This window comes from Bos javanicus, chromosome 25, assembly GCF_032452875.1.
Source record: "Bos javanicus breed banteng chromosome 25, ARS-OSU_banteng_1.0, whole genome shotgun sequence".
Taxonomy (NCBI): Eukaryota; Metazoa; Chordata; class Mammalia; order Artiodactyla; family Bovidae; genus Bos; species Bos javanicus.
The window spans coordinates 25,872,670-25,895,753 of record NC_083892.1 but is presented as its reverse complement, the minus strand read 5'-3'; the positions used below and the strand labels follow the sequence as shown (position 1 = coordinate 25,895,753).

Sequence of the window (23,084 nt, the reverse complement as noted above, 5' to 3'; positions counted from 1 at the left end):
AGTGACCAACAGACGCCCCTATCCCAGAGCAGGGGTGGGGGTGGGAGGTTCGGAGCAGCTGCTTCTCTGAGGAAGCTGACACCGAGGCCAGCCGCTCAGCAACAGCTTGTGGCTTTGCACCCAGCTCTGGGCCCCCACCCACCTGGCTGCCGCCTGCCAGCTCCCTGCTGTCCGCTTTCCCCACTGCTCCTCAGACTTCCCTCTGACCCTGGAAGCCTGGTCTCTAGTCCCCCAGCTCTGTCTGTCCTTATTTCCCCTAGACCTGTTCCCATCAATCTGCCTGCGTCCATTCTCTGCGTCTGGAGCCTCTGCTTCCCCAGCCCCTGCCTTTGATGCCCCTTCCCTCGTGCCTCTGCCCACGGGGTATGCCCAGCGCCTGAGCACACAGTTCCATCTTCACTCCCCTTGAGCACAGCTCCTTCGGGGCCAGGGTGGAGTGCAGACCACATGCCATCCAGGGTCTGCCATGTAAACCCTGTGGATTGAAGAGAGCACAGCGTGGGACGAGGTGACCCTCATTCCGTGACTTGGGGTGACCCCTGCCCCCATTCTGAAACTTTGATCCCTCTCTGTCTGCCATCAGCACATTCTGTAGGCTCTTGGGTTTCCGGGCTGCCTGGGTATCCCATTTTCTTGGGGGGGGGATTCCCTCTCAAGGATGGGGGGGCCCTGAAGGCTCTGTTCCCAGAGGTTGAGTTAGAGCCATGGGAGGGGGGCGGTTTAGGGGAGAGACAAGCAGTCCTGGCTCTGCTCACCAGGACCTGGACACTAAATCCCTTGTTGATGGCTGCAGCAACCCCTCCCTAGGGTAGGGTTACCATCTTCTGCCCTGTCCCCTTGACCCTCTCCCCTCCCTGCTTCCCCTTGTCCCTCTAGAGCCACTTCCTCTTGCCCCCAAAGGATGTTCTCCCCCTTTTCAGCCCCCTGAGGGCTGGGTATCTCTGCTGCCATTTCAACAAACTCAGTAAGGAAGGATGAGACTGCAGCAGTAGTAGGTTCAGGGTGGATGAGATGGGAAGGGGGTTCGAGGAAAGGGAATAGAGAGAAGGGGGCTGAAGGGAAAACTGGAAGGGGTGACTCTGGAATAAGAAATTCAGTGCAGCTCAAGAAGTTGGGGCAATTGGGGAAGGGCTCAGCAGCAGAAGACAGAAATTGAGGTATCTCCCTGCCCCCCTTCCCTAGAGCTGGGGCCACCTTAGCTTCCCTCATGAGTGACATCTCAGGCTGCAGCCCCACTGTTCCCCCTCGTCAGCAGAAATATCTCTCTCTTCTGACCCCTCCTGCTAGAGTCCCTGCCAGCCAATCCCTGGTCTGAGGGAGGGGGGAGCCTGGCCCCCCCCACTCCCTCATAAGGACCAGCTGGGGGCTGGGGGGGTGGCTGGCTGCTGTAAGTAGAACGGGGGTCAGAGCTTCGTGGAGGGAAGAATAACCTGGGGGGGGGGAAGGAAAGAAAAAGGAAGAAACCCAGACAAACAGGCAGGTGGACACACTGAGGAAGGCCCCCGACGTGTGAGAACCCCCCCAGAAGGAACACACCGCCCCCTGGCCCCCAGGAAGGGAGCACCATGGAGGCTGCGCACTCCAAGACCACAGAAGAATGTTTGGCCTATTTTGGGGTGAGCGAAACTACAGGCCTCACCCCGGACCAAGTTAAGCGGCATCTGGAGAAATATGGCCATAATGGTAAGTGTTCCCTGGAGGAAAAGGCTGGTAATGCCCTCCTACATCCCCACAACATACACTCACAGACACACACACACAGACTCACTTACACACACTGACACACACACACACTGAAGCCTCTCCCTCCAGGGTATCTTAGGGAAGAGGCAAGACCTGGTCACTTGAGGGCAAGGGAGGGGAGGATACTGAGAAAGCAGGATCCCTGAGTCCCTGAGTTTTGGGAAGTTTTTTGGGACAACCTCAGTGAACCTCAGTTTTTTCGTGGCCTGATTCTCTTACCTTAGCCACAAAGTCCTGGTTGTGGGTGGCCTTAGACTGAGTGCCAAATGAATAATGTCCTTTTCTTCTTTTTCCCCGGGCAGAGCTCCCTGCTGAGGAGGGTAAGTTACTGGAAGCCCTGAGCTCTCATAAATGACACCTCCTTCCCTCTGGGCCCCACTCCCTTCTCCCTGTCCTCTCCTTCCAATTCCCGGGGGAAATGTTCCTCCTCAAAGGTTAGAGTCTGGCTGGGGGCAGAAGTTTCCAGGCACGTTCTCCTTGAGGCATCCAATCCTTGAACAACTGCCCACCACTTTGAGGAGCCTGTTTCTGGACTTCGGGCCAGCTCCCTCAGCCCTTTTCTCAGTACCAAATGGCCTGCCCGTCACCTTAGACCCTTCCTGCTCCAGGCTGGACCCCAGCCTGCACCTGGAGTCCCTGCATTCATCCGTTAGACCTTAACACCGCCGCCCCCCCCCCCCCACTTCCCTCCCCTCCCCTTGCCTCTGCCCTCAGGGAAGTCCCTGTGGGAGCTGGTGTTAGAGCAGTTTGAAGACCTCCTGGTGCGGATCCTTCTCCTGGCCGCCTGCATTTCCTTTGTAAGTGTGTTGCGCGGTGGTGGGGGGAGGGGGGTGCATCTAGGGGCTAGCCTGGGCTGTAGATTGGGGGGATCTGGAGAATCTGCTCGTGGGCAACCCCAAATCAGCGGCTCCTTTGGTCCAAGCCCTCAGCATCCTGTCCTACAGACTAGAACTGAGGGAGTGGGATGACGCTGACTTGCATACTCCTCTGTCCTCCCCCACACCCCGCAGGCAGGTTTTATTTTAAGCTTTAAGGATGTTCTCAGCCAAAACACTGAAGCTAAGCCGCCCCCGGAGCTTCAAGGGCTCCGAGGGCTCGGGTTACCCCCCCAGCGCCGGGCTCCGGGGCTCAGACACTACTGCTGTTCCCAGGCCACTGCGGCTCCCAGCATGCCCCGGGGCTCACACAGGGCTCCGCCAATCCCCGAGCGTCCAGAAGCTCCTGCCCCTCCCTCCTGACGCTGATTGGTCGAGACAGAGACTCCCTCCTAGAGGCGGGAAAGAGCTGCTGGTGCGAGGGGGACTCCAAAGGCTCCCAAAGGCCCAGACCCCTCACCTGTCCCTGGGCCTCGCCTCCCTGCTCCCCCTATCAGCGCTGGAACTCCCGGGACCCCCTTCCTCGTCCACTTGACCTGACCCTCCCCTTCCCCCTCAACCTCAGGGCTGCCCCCACTCCCTCTCAAGGGCCTGCCTCCGCTCCTGCCCTGGAGCTTCCTTGCGCACACACCAGCCTAGCAGTCCCGCCTGCATTTTGGACTTCCTTCCTTAACATCGTAGTCCTCCTGGAAGACAGGACTCTGGAGGCAAAAGCGTCTCCTTGTCCCCTGGTCTCTGTGGTAGAGGCCTCGCGGGCCCTTGAGTACTAGCTGGCAGAACCTCACTTCTCCCTTCTCAGATTTGCTCCTTGACATTTGCCTGGGGCTGTTGCCTGGCAGTGGCAACAGCTGGGGTGGGGTGTGTACAGGAGGCCCCGTAACACTATCCCCTCCTCCTGCTCCCTCATGAAATTGGAGCTTCCCTGCCTCGGGCTGTGGGGGAGGGCTGTGGGTGGGCAGGGCGCCTGCGAGGACCACAGGGTTTTTTCTATCGGGTTTTGGCTCCCGTGGGATGGATGTGGCTTGGGGGTAGTTGGCCTGGGTGTCCCCTGAGCTTCGTTTACAAGCCAGCAACTTGGTCAGGGAAACCTGAAAGCATTCCCAGTTAATCCCCGAGCTGTGCATGTCTGTGCCCGCCTGTTCTCGCTGAATAACAGCAGTGGCTGCGCTTGTGTGAGTTAAAGGAGTGGACCGTGTAGGCACTTAAAGGGATGTGGGGCTGCAGTGCCTCCGTGATGCCCCGCCCCCTTTGCTCCTGCACGTGTTCTCATCTCTGTCTGCTCCCCTTAACCACCTGAGGGGCTTTATTATCTGTTGATCTCCTTCCCTTGCTCCCCAGGTGCTGGCCTGGTTTGAGGAAGGCGAAGAGACTGTCACCGCCTTTGTTGAACCCTTTGTCATCCTCTTGATCCTCATTGCCAATGCCATCGTGGGGGTTTGGCAGGTTAGCTTTGACCCCACCCCCCCATTCCTTCACATCCTGACACTGGACCTGAGGCCAGCCTCCCTCCCTGTCTCCTCCTCCTCCATCACTTACCCTGGGCTTGCCTAGTATCTGGTCCTTTTGCCCAGTTCAGGAGACTTGGTATTCCCACTTTCACTTGCTGGTTGTTCAACCCTGGGCAGATGCCTTCATCTCTCTGAGTCTCAATTTCCTCATCCATAAAATGGGACTCATAATCCTGTCCCTTGAGTTGTGGTGAAATTTAACAAGATGATGAGTGTGAAAGTACCCAGCCCTGTGTCTGGCATGTAGGAAGATTTCAGTAAATGCTCATTTGATATCCTTCCTCTTGCTTTCTCCCACCCTCTGCTTTTCCTATCCCCTGCTTCCTGATTTTCTTTGATTCTCCTTCTTTCTCTTCCCAAAACCCCTGTAGTAGTAGTAGCAGTGTTAGTTGCTTAGTCGTGTCCAACTCTTTGCGACCCTATGGACTGTAGCCCTTCAGGCTCCTCTGTCCATGGAATTCTCCAGGCAAGAATACCAGAGTAGGTAGCCATTCCCTTCTCCAGGGGATCTTCCCAACCAGGGATCAAACCCACATTGCAGGCAGATTCTTTATTGTCTGAGCCACCAGGAAAGGCCTTAAACCCCCTCACCTATTCTCAGCTATGGGTGACGGTATCCTCACTCATCGTGTGAAGTTTGTCTGCTCCCCTGGGCCAGGAGCCAGGACCACATAACCTGCCTCCTCTGTGATGCCCCAACTTCCCCCACGACTCTGGCCCCTGCTCCTCCATCTCTACCCCACCCCATCCTCCTTGATCGGTCCCTTCTCACTCCACTACCTTCCTTTCTCTGCTGACCCTCCTCTCCTCAACCCTATTCCCCCCAGGAGCGGAATGCAGAGAATGCCATCGAGGCTCTGAAGGAATATGAACCCGAGATGGGGAAGGTCTACCGGGCTGACCGCAAGTCAGTACAAAGGATCAAAGCTCGGGATATTGTTCCTGGAGACATCGTGGAGGTGGCTGGTGAGTGATGGGAACGAGTGGTCCAGGTTGGGTTTTGAGGCCAAGAAGATGTGTGTGGGGAGGGTGGGGGCTGCTCAGCCCCGATCCCGTGTCCAGGAGGTAGCCAGGATGATGTCTGGTAGTCTCGGCTTCTCCTTCTCAGACTCCTCGGGGGTCACTCCAGGGCACTGTGGCCACGGCACATCCTCTCCACCAGAGTCTGAGCAGGAACAGCCAGTCCTGTCCCCGAAGCTGCAGGCAGACCCCTTGTTCCCCCTCCTCTCAGCCAGCCCTTGCGAGCGACAGGTGGAACCCAGGCCCTGCCAAGGGCCCCGTCTCCACCCCCTCCTGAGGCCTGGCTTCCCTCTCCTTCCACCCACCCCCAAGCTTGGTCAGCTTTAAATCTTGACCTCTCCGTGCCCTTGAGGCCTCTCAAAGGGGAAGGAGCGACGGTAGAAGGGAAGGGGGGGCCAGAGGCTCGAGCCCCCGACCATGTAAGGGAAACTCAGGCCCCAGCAGAGAGCACGGGACCTGGAGGAGGGGAGCTCAAGGAGGGCCCCGCCTCTCCGGCGAGGGACACTTAATGCCTGACCAGGGAGGGGTGGGGGCCAGGAGGCTAAGATTACTGGGATTCTGCCCCCTTCAGCGGTTTTTATATTTGCCCCACGCAGGCCTTCCCACGTCTCCAGGCCCCTGGCATAGGGAGTTGTGTCTTTCTAGGGCCTGCTTCCCTCCACCAGACACCAAAGTTGCTACCCTGGGAAGCTTGGCAAAAGGGAGGGCGGGCTGAAGACCCCAGTGCCGCATCCCAGGGCCCATCTGCCACCATGACGCTTTGGAGTCAGCGCCATGAATGTCTATAAATATCCCTTTGGCTTGGGTGACAGGGTGTCCCGCCCAACTCCATTGCTGACCTCCTCCCTCCTCCGTCAGCTTCCTCTGGCACGGGAGGAGGAACCTTGGGAGCAGGAAAAGGAGAGCAGTCAAACCCCATCCCCAGGACCAGCCTTGGGACCAGGCGGGATGAGGCTGGGGGGTGGTTCTCTTCCGTGGAGAGGTCTCCAAGTCTGGTGGGGCATCCGCCGTGTCTCCCAGGCGGTTTCCTAGGCTGACCCCCTCTTTCTGTGCACATCCCTTGGCCTCCCCCCACTTTTATCAGCTCTTTGCTGTCTATGGCTCCCCCCTGCCCCCACCCCACTGAAGCCACCACCCCTGCCTTATTCCCTGCAGATGCCCGTTTTCCCCAGCCCATCTCCCCAGCTCACTCACGCTGGCTTCCTGCCTTCCCCTGATGCTCAGACCACGGCCCAGCAGGCTTCTGATGTGCATCCATCCCTTCCATGTGGACCTGGCAGGACCTCCACCGCTGTCCCCTCTCCTCCTGCATCTTCTCTTCTCATTCCCTCTCCTGTCTTCTTACTCCACCTTTTGTCTGGGTTGACACTGATTTTCTCAACTCCCAATTTTTTTTTTTTCCTGTTTCTTGTACCTTCTCCAGCTGTTCCACTTTGTTCTCGTCCATGGATATACGTCTGTCCAACTTACCCTATTTTTTGGGGCTTGGGGCTGCCTCTTGTGGCATGTGGGGTCTTCTTTCCCAACCAGGGATTGAGCCTGCAACCCCTGCATTGGAAGCATGGAGTCTTAACCACTGAGCTGCCAGGGAGGTCCCTGACTCACCCTATTTACTCTAGTTCTTTTCATGCCTGTCCCTCCTCACCTTTCTCCCTCTCGTTTCCCTCTCTGTTTTGCTGTCTGCCATGGCACCCCACTCCAGTACTCTTGCCTGGAAAATCCCATGGATGGAGGAGCCTGGTAGGCTGCAGTCCATGGTGTCACGAAGAGTCAGATATGACTGAGTGACTTCACTTTCACGCATTGGAGAAGGAAATGGCAACCCACTCCAGTGTTCTTGCCTGGAGAGTCCCAGGGACGGGGGAGCCTGGTGGACTGCTGTCTATGGGGTCGCACAGAGTCGGACACGACTGAAGTGACTTAGCATCCTCACTTTTAGGGCTTCCCTGGTGACTCAGTGGTAAAGGACCCGCCTGCAGGAGACTCAAGAGTCATGGCTTTGATCCCCGAGTCGGGAAGACTCCCTGGAGGAGGGCACAGCAACCCACTCTAGTATTCTTGCCTAGAGAATCCCCATGGACAGCAGAGCCTGGTGGGCTACAGTCCGTGTGGTTGCCTAATAGGGAGAAGAACATTCGGCAGGGAGACAGTGGCAGTGAGGGTTAGAGGGAGAGCCTTGCTGGGATGACAGGACGACCCCCTGAGACCTGAAGGAGGAGGGGTCTTCAGACAAAGATGGGGTTTTCTCCCTTCTCTGCTGACTTCATGCCCCTCTTCTCTCTCCACAGTGGGGGACAAGGTCCCGGCAGATATCCGCATCCTCACCATCAAGTCTACCACCCTCCGGGTCGACCAGTCCATCCTGACAGGTCTACTGGCCAGAGGGCAGGGCGGGGGATGCATCACAGGAGGATTTCATGTGGGAGGAACTGAGTGGACAGAGAGAAAGGGGACCCCTGGCCATAGGGCCCCTGTCCTGGCCCCATCGTGGCAGCGATGTCTGCCCTGGTCAGCTTTGCTCACAGCCTGAGCCTGGAACACAGGGGGTCATGGGAGACAGTGGGATGTTTATGCCCATCTCCAGATCGCCCATAACTCATCCCTTCCACACAGATACGTGGGCACCGTCACCCAGAGAACCATCTTGCCTCTTCAAAAGCCCTCAAGTGAGGAAGCATAGGTTCTAGGATCAGATACAGGGTTCAGATCCACTTAACACCTCAGCTGCTTCCGTTTCTGCCCTGGGAGAGAGAAGAGAGAGCCAGTGAGCTTGCTCTGTGGTCCAAGGAGGCCAGCTGGGCTGGCTCAGGGTGATTGCCTGAGCTCCTGCCCTTCCGGTGAGGGATACAAGGTCCCCAGGGTGGGGGCCTCTCCCTTCCACGAAAGCGCTCTCCAATTGAGAGCGCACTTTCAGGTACATCCGCTTATTTGATTTTTACCAAGACTGTGTTCTGAAATGTGCACATCATTGTCCCCGTTTCACAGCAGAGCAAACCGAGGTTAAGTCATCCAAAGCCAGGCAGTTTGTGCATAGTCAGGCGGGGATTGGGGTCAAGGCCTTTTACTCTAAGGGCAATGAGTTTCCCATCTACCTCCAGGGGCTTCTTTTCAGAGTCCAGACTTCCTCCAGGATTGTTGCTTGATCCTTCCTAGGCTGAGAAGGGAGAGAGTTAGGGGCAGGAAGTCTGAGTGAAAGATATGACGTCATCTGAAAGCCCATCCGGCCCTTCTCCACAGGCGAGTCTGTCTCTGTCATCAAGCACACAGAACCTGTTCCCGACCCCCGAGCTGTCAACCAGGATAAGAAGAACATGCTTTTCTCGGTGAGCCCTTCAGGGCCAGCTGTCCTGTTCTCCAGCCAGGGGGCCCTGGTCTGGGAGAGATGTGACGGCAAGGGAAGAGATGAGGCCCACAGCTGGGGCCTCACCTGACTCCCTGCCTCTTCTTCCCCTTCCCAGGGCACCAACATCGCAGCCGGCAAGGCCATCGGCATTGTGGCCACCACCGGTGTGGGCACCGAGATTGGGAAGATCCGTGACCAAATGGCCGCCACAGAGCAGGACAAGACCCCTCTGCAGCAAAAGCTGGATGAGTTTGGGGAGCAGCTCTCCAAGGTCATCTCCCTCATCTGCGTGGCCGTGTGGCTCATCAACATTGGCCACTTCAACGACCCCGTGCATGGGGGCTCCTGGATCCGTGGTGCCATCTACTACTTTAAGATCGCCGTGGCCCTGGCTGTGGCTGCCATCCCCGAGGGTAGGGCGACCTCTCTGTCTCCTCCCATTTGCTCCTCTCAGCTGCAAAGACCCTTTATCTGAATAAGATAACATTTACCAGCCCCAAGGATTAGGACCGGGTATCTTTGGGGGCTGCTCTTCAGCCAGGTGGCACAGTTGGTAAAAGAATCCATCTGTCAGTGGAGGAGACGCGATGGGTTCAATCCCTGAGTCAGGAAGAGTCCCCCTGGAGAAGGAAATGGCAACCTGCTCCAATATTCTTGCCTGGGAGATTGCATGGACAGAAAGGCCTAGTGGGCTACACAGTCCACGGAGTCCCAAAGAGTTGGATACAACTGAGCACGCGTTGTACACACACAACGCGCGCGCACGCACACGCATTCAGCCTAGCCCACTAGGTCTCCCTCTGTGCCCCGGTTTAGTTCCCTCACCCCCCCTCCTTCCCCATAGGCCTTCCTGCAGTCATCACCACCTGCCTGGCCTTGGGCACCCGCCGGATGGCAAAGAAGAACGCGATCGTGAGGAGCCTGCCCTCCGTGGAGACTCTGGGCTGCACCTCTGTCATCTGTTCCGACAAGACGGGCACCCTCACCACCAACCAGATGTCTGTCTGCAAGGTCAGGGCAGGGTGGCAACTCCCACTCAGATGGGAGGTGAAATGGTGGGCGTGACCCCTTCATCACGGGCAGCTTCTCATTTGGGCCTGAGAAAGAAATGCTCGGAGGGCACAGGGCGCCATCCTGCCAGCTGTGAGAGGGGGCAGAGAAGCCCGCCTGTCCTCGTCAGACAGCTCTCTGTGGCCCCCATCCGTGTGCCAGACACTGCCGTGTGTAAGCTCTAATCCCCCACAGCTGCCCCACCAGGGGAAGGTTTTGTTACCCAGTTTTCCAGAGGAGGAAACTGAGGCTCTGGGAAATTCCATGCACAGTTAATAAGGAGCAGAATTGAGTTTCAAACCCAAGTCTATCTGGCCCTAGAGTACCTGCCTGTGCACCAGACTACCCTCCAGAGTGGTCCTCTGTGACGGGGCAGGAGGAACCTGGTCGCATGAATCCCAAATGGCATTTCCTGAGCCAGGGCCCTTGATCTTTTCTGTGCCCTGGACCCTTTGACCGTCTGGACCTCTACATTTAATATTTTCAGTGTATAAAGTAAAACACACAAGATCCTGTTTTTAAAATACACTGGATTGGGAATTGCTGCCGGTCCGATGATTAGGACTCGATGCTTTCACTGCTGTGGCCCAGGTTCCATCCCTGGTCGGGCAACCAAGATCCTGTCAAGCCGGGCAGCGCAGGCAAAAACAGAAATAAAATGCGCTGGATTACAGAGGAAACCACTGATTGAAATATAGCAATCAAAATATTTTAAAAACAGATTCGTGGTTTGGTAACACATATGCTCCTTTAATAATGTATTAAGTAGCAAGTCCAACAGTAGTTCTCATAAGCGCCGTAACGCTGAGGCAGGGATGAGTATAAATGCTATTTTGAGAGCCCTGAAACAGTGCAACGTGATAGGAGAGTGTTTATGATTTTATTGGTGGCCAAGTCACAGCTTTTGCTAATGCTAACGTGGTGCATTGCCCACATTCATAACTGGAAGGAAATGCTAAATATAAGAGAAAAAATGAAATGTAATTTTAAAATTTTTATTCATTTTTAATTGAAGGATAATTGCTTTACAGTATTGTGTTGGTTTCTGCCAAACATTAACATGAATCAGCCATAGGTATACCTGAAAAAGATGTTAGTTTTGTTTTGCCATCAAAGTTCACAGATCCCTTGGTCTGCGGGGTCATCCATGGACCCCAGGCAGAGAACCCCTGACCTAAAAACAATTCTCTGGACTACCATGTCTGTGAAATAGAAATGACTGTCCAAAGAATCAAGGCCTCTCAGACCAGGCACAGGCCTGCTGGCGTTTGAAAGCCTCAGAGGAGGCTGACTGTAGAGAGGGTGGATTTCACTTTTTTTTTAACCCAGATTTTCCCAGACTTTGCTGGCCGCAGAACCATTTTATCTTGGAACATGTCTTAAGCCCCATCCCTTCCACACTTGCTCTGGTTCAGGGTGGGCTTCTCGCCTCTGTGCTGTGTGACCTACATTCCCTCCAAAGCACAGGCGTCAAAGCCAGGCCACTGGGCTCCTGTCATGTTTCATAAAAATGAACTCATTGCCCACATTTGAAAAGTTAAGAGATTTCATAGAAAAATAACCTGAATTTCTAGTTCTTCCTGCAAAACTGGAAGATCTGGCTGCAAGAGGCTGGAGCTGTAGATGGGTCACGTGCTGGCACGTGGACCGGTGGCCACAGTCCCCAGAACACCTTGTGATGCACCTCTTATTTTACCAATTGATCTGGAGGGACCTTCAGTGTGACCTTCAATAACTTAAAAAAAATAATTTTATTTATTTATTGGCTGTGCTGGGTCTCTAGTTGCGCAAGGTTTTCTCTCGTTGTGGCGAGCAGGGTCTACTCTCTCGTTGAGTGTGCAGGCTTCTCCTTTTGGTGGCTTCTCTTGTTGCCGAGCTTGGGCTCCATGGCACGTGGGCTCAGTAGCTGCGGCTCCCGGGCTGTAGAGCACGGCTCGACAGTTGTGGCACACAGGCTTTGTTGATCCGTAGCATGTGGGATCTTCCCGGATCAGGGATCAAACCTGTGTCTCCTGCATTAGCAGGCGGCTTCTTTACCACTGAGCCACCAGGAAAGCCCTGCAATAATTACAAAATACATACATGTTCATTTTATTTATTTGTCTGCACGGGGTCTTAGTCGTGGCACCTGGGGCCTTTGATCTTCACTGCGGCATGTGGGCTCTCAGTGGCAGCACATGGGATCTAGTTCCCTGACCAGGGAGCCAGTCCAGGCCCCTTGCATTGCGAGTGTGGAGTCCTAACCACTGGACCACCAGGGAAGTCCCGTAACTTTTAAGGCCATGGACACAGAATAAGAAGAATGATTTGCAAGGGAGTGGTGGGAAAGGGGAGGATGCAGGAAGGAAAAAGGAAGAATGAGTGGGGGGATGGTGGGGGGAAGTTGGGTGAGTGTGTGCAGCTGGCCGGACAGGGATGCTCGTGGCCTGGGCCTTGCCTTGGTGCAGACTGCCTTTGGACACAAGGAGAGTTAGCCATGTGTGCACACCCCCTTCTCTGCAGATGTTCATCATCGACAGGATAGATGGGGACCTCTGCCTGCTGAACGAGTTCTCTGTCACTGGCTCCACTTACGCTCCTGAAGGAGAGGTGTAAGTCCCCTCAAAGGTCGTCTTCCATTTCCCTGTGCCCCTTCCCCACCACACACACAGACACACACACACCTCCTCTCTCCCCCGGGGCCCTCCCTCTAGTTTTGTCTTCCTGTTTCTCTCCTGTTCTTCCCTGGCCTCGTTCTCTCTCCCGCCGCCGCTCATCACCACGTTGGTGCCACCTGCCCCCGTCCCTCGCTGCTTTCCCCGTGCTCTCTCTGCATCTCATTCCCCATCTTCTCTACCTGTCTCTTTCCCTTCCTTCCTCCCCGCCCCGCCGCCAGCTTGAAGAATGATAAGCCAGTCCGCTCAGGGCAGTATGACGGGCTGGTGGAGCTGGCCACCATTTGTGCCCTCTGCAATGACTCCTCCTTGGACTTCAATGAGGTAACCTCTCCTCTCCTGAAGCGGCCCCTCCTTGCCCCTCGAGCTGGCTGCGTCCAGGCCTCCCCCACAGGCTGCAAAGAAGGGATCTGGGGGAGGGGGTCCCTCATACCAAGCCTCTCCTGGGTGTAAGGGGAAGAGAGTAGTTTGCTCCCTTCCCGTTCTAGGTGGAAGGTGGGAGCAAGGGGCCAGGAGCCCAGGGCACCTACTTCCTCTTCCTTCTCTGCCCTCTCAGACCAAAGGTATTTATGAGAAGGTGGGAGAGGCCACCGAGACAGCCCTCACCACCCTGGTGGAGAAGATGAATGTATTCAACACTGAAGTGAGAAACCTCTCGAAGGTAGAGAGGGCCAACGCCTGCAACTCGGTGAGTCTGGGCTCTCCCTCCCGTTTGTCTCCACCCTGTACAGGCCAGGACCTAAGGAACCTCAGGAGATGGGGCCCCGCAGGGCCTTGTGCTGGGAGCCAGCCCCAACAAGCAGCTGGCCTGTCCACAGCTTTCCTTGGTGAGGCTGACTTGGGGTGGGGTCTCCTGACCCTCACTTACACCGCTCTTTCTGGTGCCCAGCTGGAGCATCCCTGGATGCACCGACAGTCACCTTCCCCACCATGTTCCTAGTGGAAAGGGACTGAGCTGGTCCCAGAAACCATGAGTGACCTATCCTGGGACAGCCCAATGTCAACTGCTACCCACTGCCTCTAGGAACACACTCATTTTTTTTTTTTATCAGATCTCAAGACTTGATTTGTGGCTTCCCTGGTGGCTCAGATGGTAAAGAATCTGCCTGCAATGTGGGAGACCCTGGGTTTAATTCCTGGGTCATAAAGATCCCCTGAAGAAGGGAATGGCTACCCACTCCAGTATTCTGGCCTGGAGAATTCCATGAACAGAGGAGCCTGGTGGGCTACAGTCAAGGGGGCAGGCTACAGTCCATGGGGCCGCAAAGAGTTGGACCCGACTGAATGACTAATGCTTTCAAGACCTGATTTAGGATTTGAGAAATATGACTACTTCATATGTGTCTGCTTCCCTGATACACAAGTCCAAATCTGAGATTATTACTCTAAGTTCCCAATGTTAATATTTACTAAAGGTCTATATTGATTTCCTCAGGGTTGTCTTATTAAATTTCCCACACTGCTCATTCTTTTTTTTTTTGGTAAAGGCAAGATGCTTGTTGCTGTTTTAATATAACAAAAATATTGAAAGCCACCTAAGTATCAATAGAGGATTCATTTTTTAAAATTTACAAATTATAATATAAACATCAACATTTTTTATTTACTGTTGCTATTATTGTTTTGTGGAGAAACATCCAGACTGCATTTGGCACATTCATTTTCATGAGGTGCTTGGTACTGCATGCCAGGCACCAGCTCCCCGCTGTCTAACAACACACAGACCCACACATGTGGTTGCTTACATTTAAATTATTAAATAAAGTGAAAACTCAGTTCTTCAGATGCACTAAGCACGTATCCTGGGCTCAGTAGCCACTGTTCAGTTGCACTGCATTCGGCCACGTAGATTATTAAACATACCCATCATTCTGGAAGGTTCTATTGGACAGTGCTGCACTATGTCATCTTGTTTCTATTGTGCTTTCAGTTGGACACTAAGACCATAGCTCCACTAGCCTTGGAATTCTCTCCATTTCTGCTGTAGGTAGCAGACTCAGCTTTATCTCAGACTCAGCTTGCGGTCTGCTCTGACCTCCAGATCTTTTTTGGCTATGCTTTTAAGGGTCTGGGACCCTTCTAGCACAGCATCATTGCTCTTTCCCCATCCATCTCAAGTCTGGCCTCTCTCTCCCTGTCTCCTCTCTCTCAGGTGATCCGCCAGCTAATGAAGAAGGAATTCACCCTGGAGTTCTCCCGGGACCGAAAGTCCATGTCTGTCTATTGCTCTCCAGCAAAATCCCGGGCTGCTGTGGGCAATAAGATGTTTGTCAAGGTCAGGAATTTCCGAGTGTGCCTTGGCCCCCCTTCTTCCTAATCCTGAGCCCTTCTCTTTACCCGTGCCGCTCACCACGTGCTGGAAAGAACAGCCGTCTCTGAGTGTTGTTCTGCTCCACTAGGGTGCCCCTGAGGGGGTCATCGATCGCTGTAACTACGTGCGAGTGGGCACCACCCGGGTGCCCATGACAGGGCCGGTGAAGGAGAAGATTCTGTCGGTGATCAAAGAGTGGGGTACTGGCCGGGACACCCTGCGCTGCCTGGCGCTGGCCACTCGGGACACCCCCCCCAAGCGAGAGGAGATGGTCCTGGATGACTCTACCAAGTTCATGGAGTACGAGGTGAGTCACCTGCCTCACCCCCTCTGCCACCCGTCATGTCCTGCCTCGTCACGGGGCCTGGAGTCACAGGACGTCAGAGTTTGAAAGAATCTTAGGAGTCTTCCAGTCCAGGCCACTTGGCCTGTGGTCCGTGGACTCATCTGATATGAGGGTGAGGCACTTGTTCCAGAACAGAAGCCAGCCGGGTCACTAAGCACGCTTGGGTTCAGCTGACGTGCTTTCACAGTGAGGTTTTGTGGGGTTTTTTTTTGGTCATTATTGAATTTGTTATGATATTACTTCTGTTTTATGTTTTGGGATTTTTTGGGCCCTGAGGCATGTGGGATTTAGCTCCCTGACCAGGGATCAAACCCGCACCCCCTGCATTGGAAGGTAAAGTCTTAGCCACTGGGCTGCCAGGGAAGTCCCACAGTGAGGTTTTCTTAAGAGGTGCATCAACCTGTATCCTGGGACCGGCTGTTTATCTCATAGTGGACCTGCTCTGAGTAGCACGGAAGTCCACTCCATTTTATAGAGAGAACAGTGTGGTCTGGCAGGTAACACTCAAAGCTGGAGACCAAGCAAGTGGCCCTGCTGAAAGCAGAAAGCACTTCCCTCACTTCCAGGTCGAGTTCTTTCTATGAAAGACAGGATCTGCCACCTAGGATGGGCCTGGCATCCCACAGGCCCTCATGGGAACAAGGAATGTTTCCTGCCCTTGAGCTTAGAGGCCTGGCTGAGGTTTGAGCACCAGGCGTAGACACAGCTCTCCCTCCCACCCCCCAAGCCTCCTCCCCTGAGTCTGTCACTCTCTGCTCTGTCCCCCTAGACGGACTTGACATTCGTTGGCGTCGTGGGCATGCTGGACCCGCCCCGCAAGGAGGTCATGGGCTCCATCCAACTATGCCGAGACGCTGGAATCCGAGTAATCATGATCACTGGAGACAACAAGGGCACGGCCATTGCCATCTGCCGACGGATTGGCATCTTCGGGGAGAACGAGGATGTGGCTGACCGGGCCTACACTGGCCGGGAGTTCGATGACCTGCCCCTGGCCGAGCAGCGGGAGGCCTGCCGACGCGCCTGCTGCTTCGCCCGCGTGGAGCCCACCCACAAGTCGAAGATCGTGGAGTATCTGCAGTCCTTCGATGAGATCACGGCGATGGTGCGGGGACCGGGGCACGTGGGGTCTGCTCAGTGTCTACTGAGATGTCGGTCTTGGGAAGCTGGGGGCCCAGGGAGGACATGGCTGAGCGGGGGCCCTGCTGAGATGTGCAGAGGGGAGGAATTCGGGCCCAGATGGAAGAGTGTCAAGGAGGATACGAGGAAGGGGCCAGCTCCCACCTTCTTTCTCTCCCTGCAGACAGGTGATGGCGTCAATGACGCCCCTGCGCTGAAGAAGGCGGAAATCGGCATTGCCATGGGATCCGGCACTGCCGTGGCCAAGACAGCCTCCGAGATGGTGCTGGCCGACGACAACTTCTCCACCATTGTGGCTGCCGTGGAGGAGGGCCGGGCCATCTACAACAACATGAAGCAGTTTATCCGCTACCTCATCTCCTCCAACGTGGGCGAGGTGGTCTGGTGAGCAGCCGGAAGGGCTATCAGCGGGGAACCTGTGGCTGGTATGGGGGATGGGGTGACCACAGGCCTGGGAGGCAGGACAGACCTGTGACCGCCTCCTTCTGGCAGCATCTTCCTGACAGCTGCCCTGGGGCTGCCCGAGGCCCTGATCCCTGTGCAGCTGCTGTGGGTGAACCTGGTGACCGATGGGCTCCCAGCCACAGCCCTGGGCTTCAACCCCCCAGACCTGGACATCATGGACCGGCCCCCCCGGACCCCCAAGGAGCCCCTCATCAGTGGCTGGCTCTTCTTCCGCTACATGGCAATTGGGGGTGAGCAGGACGGAACCCCAAGCTTCTTCCCCACCCTCAGCTTCCCCATGGCAGCTACCCTGGCTGGTGGGCCCTCTGCCTGCACCGCTGTTCATGGCCACCAGCCCTCTCAAGCCCTCCTGTCTCCCCAGCCCTGGCACCGCCCCCCCAATGCCCATCTCCTCTCCACACAGGCTATGTGGGTGCAGCCACTGTGGGAGCAGCGGCCTGGTGGTTCCTGTATGCTGAGGACGGGCCTCACGTCACCTACAGCCAGCTGGTAGGGCAGGACCGAGACGGGAGGAGGGGGCAGTGAAGGAGGGTGGCGGAGGCTTCTGGGGATCCCAGCTTCTCCCCTCGCCCTCGGCAGACTCACTTCATGAAGTGCTCGGAGCACAACACAGACTTCGAGGGTGTGGACTGTGAGGTCTTCGAGGCCCCGCAGCCCATGACCATGGCCTTGTCTGTGCTGGTCACCATCGAGATGTGCAATGCTCTCAACAGGTGGGCCTACCTCCCCTCCCGCCACCTGTCTGGAGGCCACCGCCTTTGTCCTCCAGCCCTCCCGCTCATCACTTCTCTCCCCTGTGCGCCCCCCACCCTGGCTCCGCCTGCCGCCTGCTTGCAGCCTGTCTGAGAATCAGTCCCTCGTGCGGATGCCACCCTGGGTGAACATCTGGCTGGTGGGCTCCATCGGCCTCTCCATGTCCCTCCACTTCCTCATCCTCTACGTGGACCCTCTGCCGGTGAGCCTTCTGGCCAGGAGCCACCTGCCACCTCACCCACGGGGGTCTCTTCAGGGATCCAGAGGGAGGGATAGTCAGGCTGGCACAGTGGCAGCTCCGCGGGCTCCTTCTCACTGCCCTTCCTGCCTCCCCCCTAGATGATCTTCAAGCTCCAAGCCCTGGACCTGTACCATTGGCTCATGGTCCTCAAGATCTCATTACCAGTCATTGGGCTCGACGAAATCCTCAAGTTCGTTGCTCGAAACTACCTGGAGGGTAAGAGGCTCCCCTCCTCGGAGCCCCATCTGCCCCCCCACAAAGCCCCGGCATAGCCCCCTCCCTGCGTGCTGCCAAGGCGCCTGCCCCCTTCCTCCTTCCTTTGCAGGTGGGTGAGTCCCGGGCTCCGCCGGCCCGTGCTCTTCGCCGAGTGGCCCACTTGGGCCCTTCCCTCCTTTCCCCCCACCCGCCCCTCTGAACCCCATGCAGACATGGTCTCCTAGGCACCCCCACAACCTCCCCAGCCCTCTTGGCCCCTGTGCCTGCCTCCTTCCCTGGATAATGGTGTCTCTCTGTCCTCTTTGGCCATAGGATAACCCGTTTCCCCCTCCTCCATCTCTTTGAACCGTGTCACAGGTATCACCCCTCTTCCTGCCCTTGCCCCAGCTGCTGTGCCCCTTGCCCGCCTCTCTCCCTTCAGGTGGCGCCGAGGTCACTTATCCTCGCAGCTCCACCTGGAGCCACTGCCGCCACCGCCGCGCTTCTGAGTGGGGCCGGGTGTCGGGCACCACTGTGTGCTGGGCTGCGCTGCGTTGCGCTGGCTGGGCGCTGAGCTGTCTGCTGCTGGGGCTGCAGTGGTTGGGAGGAGGGGGGCTGGGGACACAGGTGAGTGGTTGGGTGGTGGTGGGGCCCTCCAGGTGAGTGTGCCAGGGGACAGGCAGGGAGCTGGGAGGAACTGTTCTTCTCGGGTCCCACTCCACCCACCCCACCTAAGATGAGAAAGTCTCATCCTTCCCTTTCCCCTTCCAGATCCAGAAGATGAAAGAAGGAAGCAACCAGGCCTTTTGCCCTCCCTCCCCACCCCATAGTGACGCATCTTCAGCCAGAGCTGTGGCACAGGCCCCACCCTCCACAACGTTCCCTATTCCTCCCGCCCGACATTCTTGTTTATAAACACTATGTCCCCTTCACTTCTCCTCCCCCCTCAGCAACCTGTCCCCCTTTTGCCCTTGTGAAACCTCCCCTCCCCGACCCCGTGGGGCTCGCAGGGACAAGGCGACTGATTGAGCTGAGCTGCTTATTTATTGAAAATAAATGACAGAAAAATCTGGCCTTGTCTCCATGCACACATCTTGGGGCCTGGCTCGGGCCCCTGGGGACAAGTATCTTAGTGTCAGCGCAGTCTGGGAAGCAGCCACCTGGCCCAGGGCGCGGGTGCAGAAGGGCCTGGGGACGCACCCCAAGACTCCTGGCCACCACTCGCAGCTGTCCCTGGGGGAAGGGGACGTGAGGTGACGGGTGTGGCTGTTAGTCTGGGTGGCGGCGGGCGCAGGAGGGTTGGAACCCAGGAGGCAGCATGGCAGCCAGAAAGCCACAGGGCCGAGCTGGCTCACAGAGGGGCTTGGGACCCTCGCCCGGGTGTCATCTTTGGAAGCAGAAGGCCCAGCCGTCTTTAGGAGGAGTGCTGCAGGGGCCAGGGCAGCGGTGGCCCTGTCACCTCGACCCTGGCCTTGGAGAGGGTGACAACTCCATCCTGAGACCACCCCCCTCAAGCCTCGGCCTCATGGTTCAGGAGTGAAGGGCGGTCTCCCCCAGGGTGGGCGGGTGCCGGCCCCTCAGGTGTCCTTGATGTCCCTGACGTCCCGAAGGGGCGCCTCGTCTATGATGCCGCGAACCTGCTCCAGGCTCCCTGCCTGGCGGATCCGTTCCAGGCGCACCTGTGGGGGCCGGCAAGGGAGGCAGAGGGCCCTCAGTGGGAAAATGCAGCCTCCACCCCGCCGGCCAGCTGCTCCCCGCCACGAGGGGCAAGGGCTCAGGACTCCTCCTCCCCAACCCACAGTGAAACTGACTTCAAGGGAAGAAGTAGGTCCTCAGACAGCAGGCTGAGGAGGGGCGGGCAGGGGCAGGCGGGACTGACGAGATGAGCACGTGGCATGCCCACAAGCCCGGCCCTGGGCCACGGGCTTCGAGTAACAGGGAGCAACAGCTAAGAGGAAAGGACTGTGCCAGCCCCAGGGGGAGGAAGAAGACTCCTCTAGCCGGGGGCCTGTCCTTGCAAGACCTAGGACAAGTCGCCGGGAGTCACGCCAGCCCGGTGGGGAAGGGACATGCAGTACCTGCAGGGCCTGGGACAGTCGTACGAAATCCCGCTGCACCTGCTCACTGGTCTCCAGCTCCGCCTGCAGCCGCAGCATCTTTGCCCGCTGCTCCGAGAGCAGGTCTGTGAGCTGGGCCTGGGGGCACAGGACATAGAGCTGGGGTCTCGGATGGGATGTCTGGACGGGGTTACCCCTTCAGTACCACCCCTGATCCTGACCTCTTCTGTGCGGCCCGTGCCCTGTGATGGCCTGAGGACCTCCTGCCGCTTGGCCTGAGGGAGACATAAAGGGCAGCAGGGACCGGTGAGGGTCTTTTCCGCACTGCCAGCCTCCCCCATCACCCCGGCCTGGCCCGGGTCCTGCCTCACCTTGCTCTGTTCCTCCTGGACGCGCTCCATCTCCATCCTCAAGCTGCACAGGGAGGCTGGGGAGTCAGGCAGGGCCAAAACGTCAGGCCCACACCCTTGCTCCTTCCCCTCCCGGCCTGGCGGGGACAGGCTCCCGCCCATACTCACCCTCTAACACCTCTGTGTGGGAAGGAAAGAAAGACAGGTCAAGGCTCATCCTTCTCGCCCTGCACCTCTCACCCCTCCCAGAGCCTGGGGGCGTGGGGGGGTCCTCGTGAGAGCTGGCCTCCTGGGGAGGGAGGGGGGCTGGCTGGCACCCTCTCCTCACCTGTCTCCTCCCGCTGCACCCTCAGCTGCCCCTCCAGGCTGGCCCTCGCCGCCGTCTCCTCGTCCAGCGCCTCCCGCAGAGTCACGATCTCAATCCGCAGCCTCTCGGCCTCGTGCTCCTGGGCCTGCTGGCGGGCCCGTGCCTCCTGTTGCGTGCGGTGCACCAGCTGCTGCAGCTCCTGGGAGGAAGCAAGTCACTGGCTGGTTGCAGGGTGGTGTGTGTGTGTGTGGGGGGGAGGAGGGGCAGAGGCCCTGGGGGCCAGGGACTCAAAGGGGATGGTGGGGAGGGTGGACACACACACCCTTGGATGGCTGCTTCCTGCAGCACAAGCCCAGGTAGGAGGACCCTCGGGAGTGGAGTTGAGTGCAAGTTCCAGATTACCCAGAGCAAGACTTGGAGCTCTTGTAATGCTCAGAAACAACTAAAGTTATGAGCACTCCACAGTTTAGGCAGACATACATGTGTGTTGGGTTAGCCAAAACATTCATTCGGGTTTTTCTGGGCGCTGTTATGGAAAAACCAGAACGACTCTTTAGGCCAACCCAATAATAAAAATGACACCAAAGAAGGCAAAGGAATGATAAAGCTGGGGACGGCAGAAGCAGAGCCAAGGAATGTGGGGCGGGGTCGCACGTAAGGAGATGTCAGTCATAGTTCTCAGGGTGGGCAAGGGTTCCAGGTGATCTTCATATTCTTAATAAAGTCAATTGATGGACGGAGGCCATGCACGGATCAATGATAGCTTTCAACAAACCAAAGATTCCGATGAATTCAATTTTGTGGATCTCCAGTCACTTAAAAATAAGTCAGGGACTTCCCTTGGTGGTCCAGGGCTTCAGAAGTGGTACTTCCATCGCAGGAGGCGCAGGTTCAGTCTCTGGGTGGGGAATTAAGGTCCTGCATGCTGGTGGGCTTCCCAGGTGGCACTAGTGGTAAAGAACTCTCCTGCCAGGGCAGGAGACCTAAGAGACATCGGTTTGATCCCTGAGACGGGAAGATCCCTTGGAGGAGAGCATGGCAACTCACGCCAGTATTCTTGCCTGCAGAATCCCATGGACAGAAGGGCCTACTGAGTTACAGCCCATAGGGTCCTAAAGAGCTGGACGTGACTGAAGTGACTTAGCATACAGGCTTGTTCTGTGTGGCCAAAAGAATTGATAAAGTAAAAATAACAAGCCAAATGACTGCTTCCTTTGTGTCAAAGTGAAAGTGTTAGTCGCTCAGTTGTGTCCGACCTTTTGTGACGCCATGGACTGTAGCCTGCCTGCATTACGGGCAGATTCTTTACCTTCTGAGCCACCGGGGAAGCCCCTCTTCATGTCAAGCGCTCTGTTAACTCATTTTCTCTCCGTGCCAATGCTGGGAAGGGGTGTGGCCCCATTTTGCAGAGGAGGAAACTGAGTCTTAGCAAAGCCGCATGAGTTGACCACAGTGATGCAGCTGATACAGCAGCCTGAGTCTGTCCCTGCGTCCCCTGGCCACAGGCCAGTGCTTCGCTGCGCGTGGAGAGGAAGGGCCACACCCCCCTTACCGGCAGCGAGCTGGGCAGCGACTCCTCCCAGCCCTCATCCTGCTCCAGGACCCGGGGGACTGAGGACGACGGCTGCTCAGCGCGGAGCCCTTGGTTCTCCTCCGTCAGGCGCTTTACCTCGTGGCTCAGGCACTTGTGGGAGTTGGCCAGCTCTGCCTGGGGGTGGACAGTTAGGACGAGGCGATGAGGGGATCGGCGTCTCCTGTGAGGCCAGACCCTGAGCCCTCCTCCCAGACACTGGAAGGAGAACCAGGAAGCCCACGCCCTCCTTCTCAGCCGAGAAAGGAAGAAACACCCTTCAGTAAGCGTCTTTGGCTCCCAAGCTCATTATTTTTTTTTTTTCCCCTTGTTTGCTTGAGGGATCTTAGTTCCCCAAGCATGGATGGAACCCCTGGTTCCCCCTGCAGTGGAAGCATGGAGTCCTAACCACTGGACCACCTGGAAGACCCTCAAGCTCTTTCTCCAGCCTCCTCGATGATTTTGAGGTCACACAGTGGCAGCCACAAGCCACACTGGTTGTTTTATGTGGTCCCTGGATATTCATTCAAGGACTGATGATGAAGCTGAAGCTCCAATACTTTGGCCACCTGATGCAAACAGCTGACTCATTAGAAAAGACCCTGATGCTGGGAAATATTGAAGGCAGGAGGAGAAGGGGATGACAGAGGATAAGATGGTTCGATGGCATCACCGACTTGATGGATATGAGTTTGAGCAAACTCCAGGAGACAATGAAGGACAGGGAAGCCTGGTGTGCTGCAATCTATGGGGTCGCAAAGAGTCGGACATGACTGAACGACTAAACCACAACTTTAAAACCTGGGAGACTACACACAAATATCCGGATCTGGCTTCTCTTGACAAATGAAGAGACCTTTACAGGGTCTCCGTTTGCCTGCTGCTCCTTCTGGCCATACACCAGACCTGGTTCAATCATTTGCCTCTCTTGTCTCAAAAAGCATCCGATTTTGCAATCTCTGCTTTTCATCCTCATGACTCTGCAAGCTAGGACCCATTATCTCAATTTCAACGCGTCAACGCTGAGGCTCTGGGCTTGTGGGATTAGCTTAAAGATCACTGAGTGTGTGGTGGGCTCTGTCTAAATGAGGTACTGGGTGCCCTGGAAGCCCTCTTATCTGCCTGGTACCAACTCCAGGGCGAAGCCAGAGCGGAT

General features: G+C 56.6%; 2 protein-coding genes across 6 annotated transcripts in view; one reads left to right on the top strand and one right to left on the bottom strand.

The window, feature by feature from the left end:
* The first annotated feature begins 1,363 nt into the window (after positions 1–1,363).
* Positions 1,364–18,716, top strand: ATP2A1 (ATPase sarcoplasmic/endoplasmic reticulum Ca2+ transporting 1). 2 transcript variants are annotated; one of them, XM_061401521.1, is made up of 23 exons: positions 1,364–1,683; positions 2,046–2,063; positions 2,458–2,540; positions 3,957–4,061; positions 4,954–5,092; positions 7,435–7,515; positions 8,384–8,469; positions 8,605–8,902; positions 9,334–9,500; positions 12,042–12,130; positions 12,415–12,517; positions 12,750–12,881; positions 14,346–14,468; positions 14,593–14,811; positions 15,620–15,955; positions 16,154–16,374; positions 16,483–16,685; positions 16,859–16,944; positions 17,035–17,168; positions 17,293–17,410; positions 17,548–17,665; positions 17,978–18,022; positions 18,416–18,716. In XM_061401521.1, exons 1-22 carry the CDS (start codon positions 1,566–1,568, stop codon positions 17,980–17,982), a joined length of 2,982 nt encoding a protein of 993 aa, XP_061257505.1. In that variant the 5' UTR covers positions 1,364–1,565; the 3' UTR covers positions 17,983–18,022; positions 18,416–18,716. The 2 variants fall into 2 exon arrangements, with proteins under 2 accessions (XP_061257505.1, XP_061257504.1); XM_061401520.1 differs by lacking the exon at positions 17,978–18,022.
* The window catches only part of RABEP2 (rabaptin, RAB GTPase binding effector protein 2), an 18,459-nt gene continuing 14,044 nt past the window's right edge, over positions 18,670–23,084 (bottom strand). For 3 of the 4 annotated variants that reach the window (XM_061401529.1, XM_061401530.1, XM_061401528.1), the window contains 7 exons: positions 21,911–22,066; positions 20,380–20,557; positions 20,220–20,231; positions 20,073–20,128; positions 19,923–19,976; positions 19,723–19,839; positions 18,670–19,323 (listed from right to left, as the gene is read on the bottom strand). In XM_061401529.1, coding sequence (XP_061257513.1) covers positions 19,222–19,323; positions 19,723–19,839; positions 19,923–19,976; positions 20,073–20,128; positions 20,220–20,231; positions 20,380–20,557; positions 21,911–22,066 — 675 coding nt within the window. In that variant the 3' untranslated portion in view covers positions 18,670–19,221. The remainder of the gene's footprint in view (positions 19,324–19,722; positions 19,840–19,922; positions 19,977–20,072; positions 20,129–20,219; positions 20,232–20,379; positions 20,558–21,910; positions 22,067–23,084) is intronic. The other variant, XM_061401531.1, reaches the window with a different exon arrangement.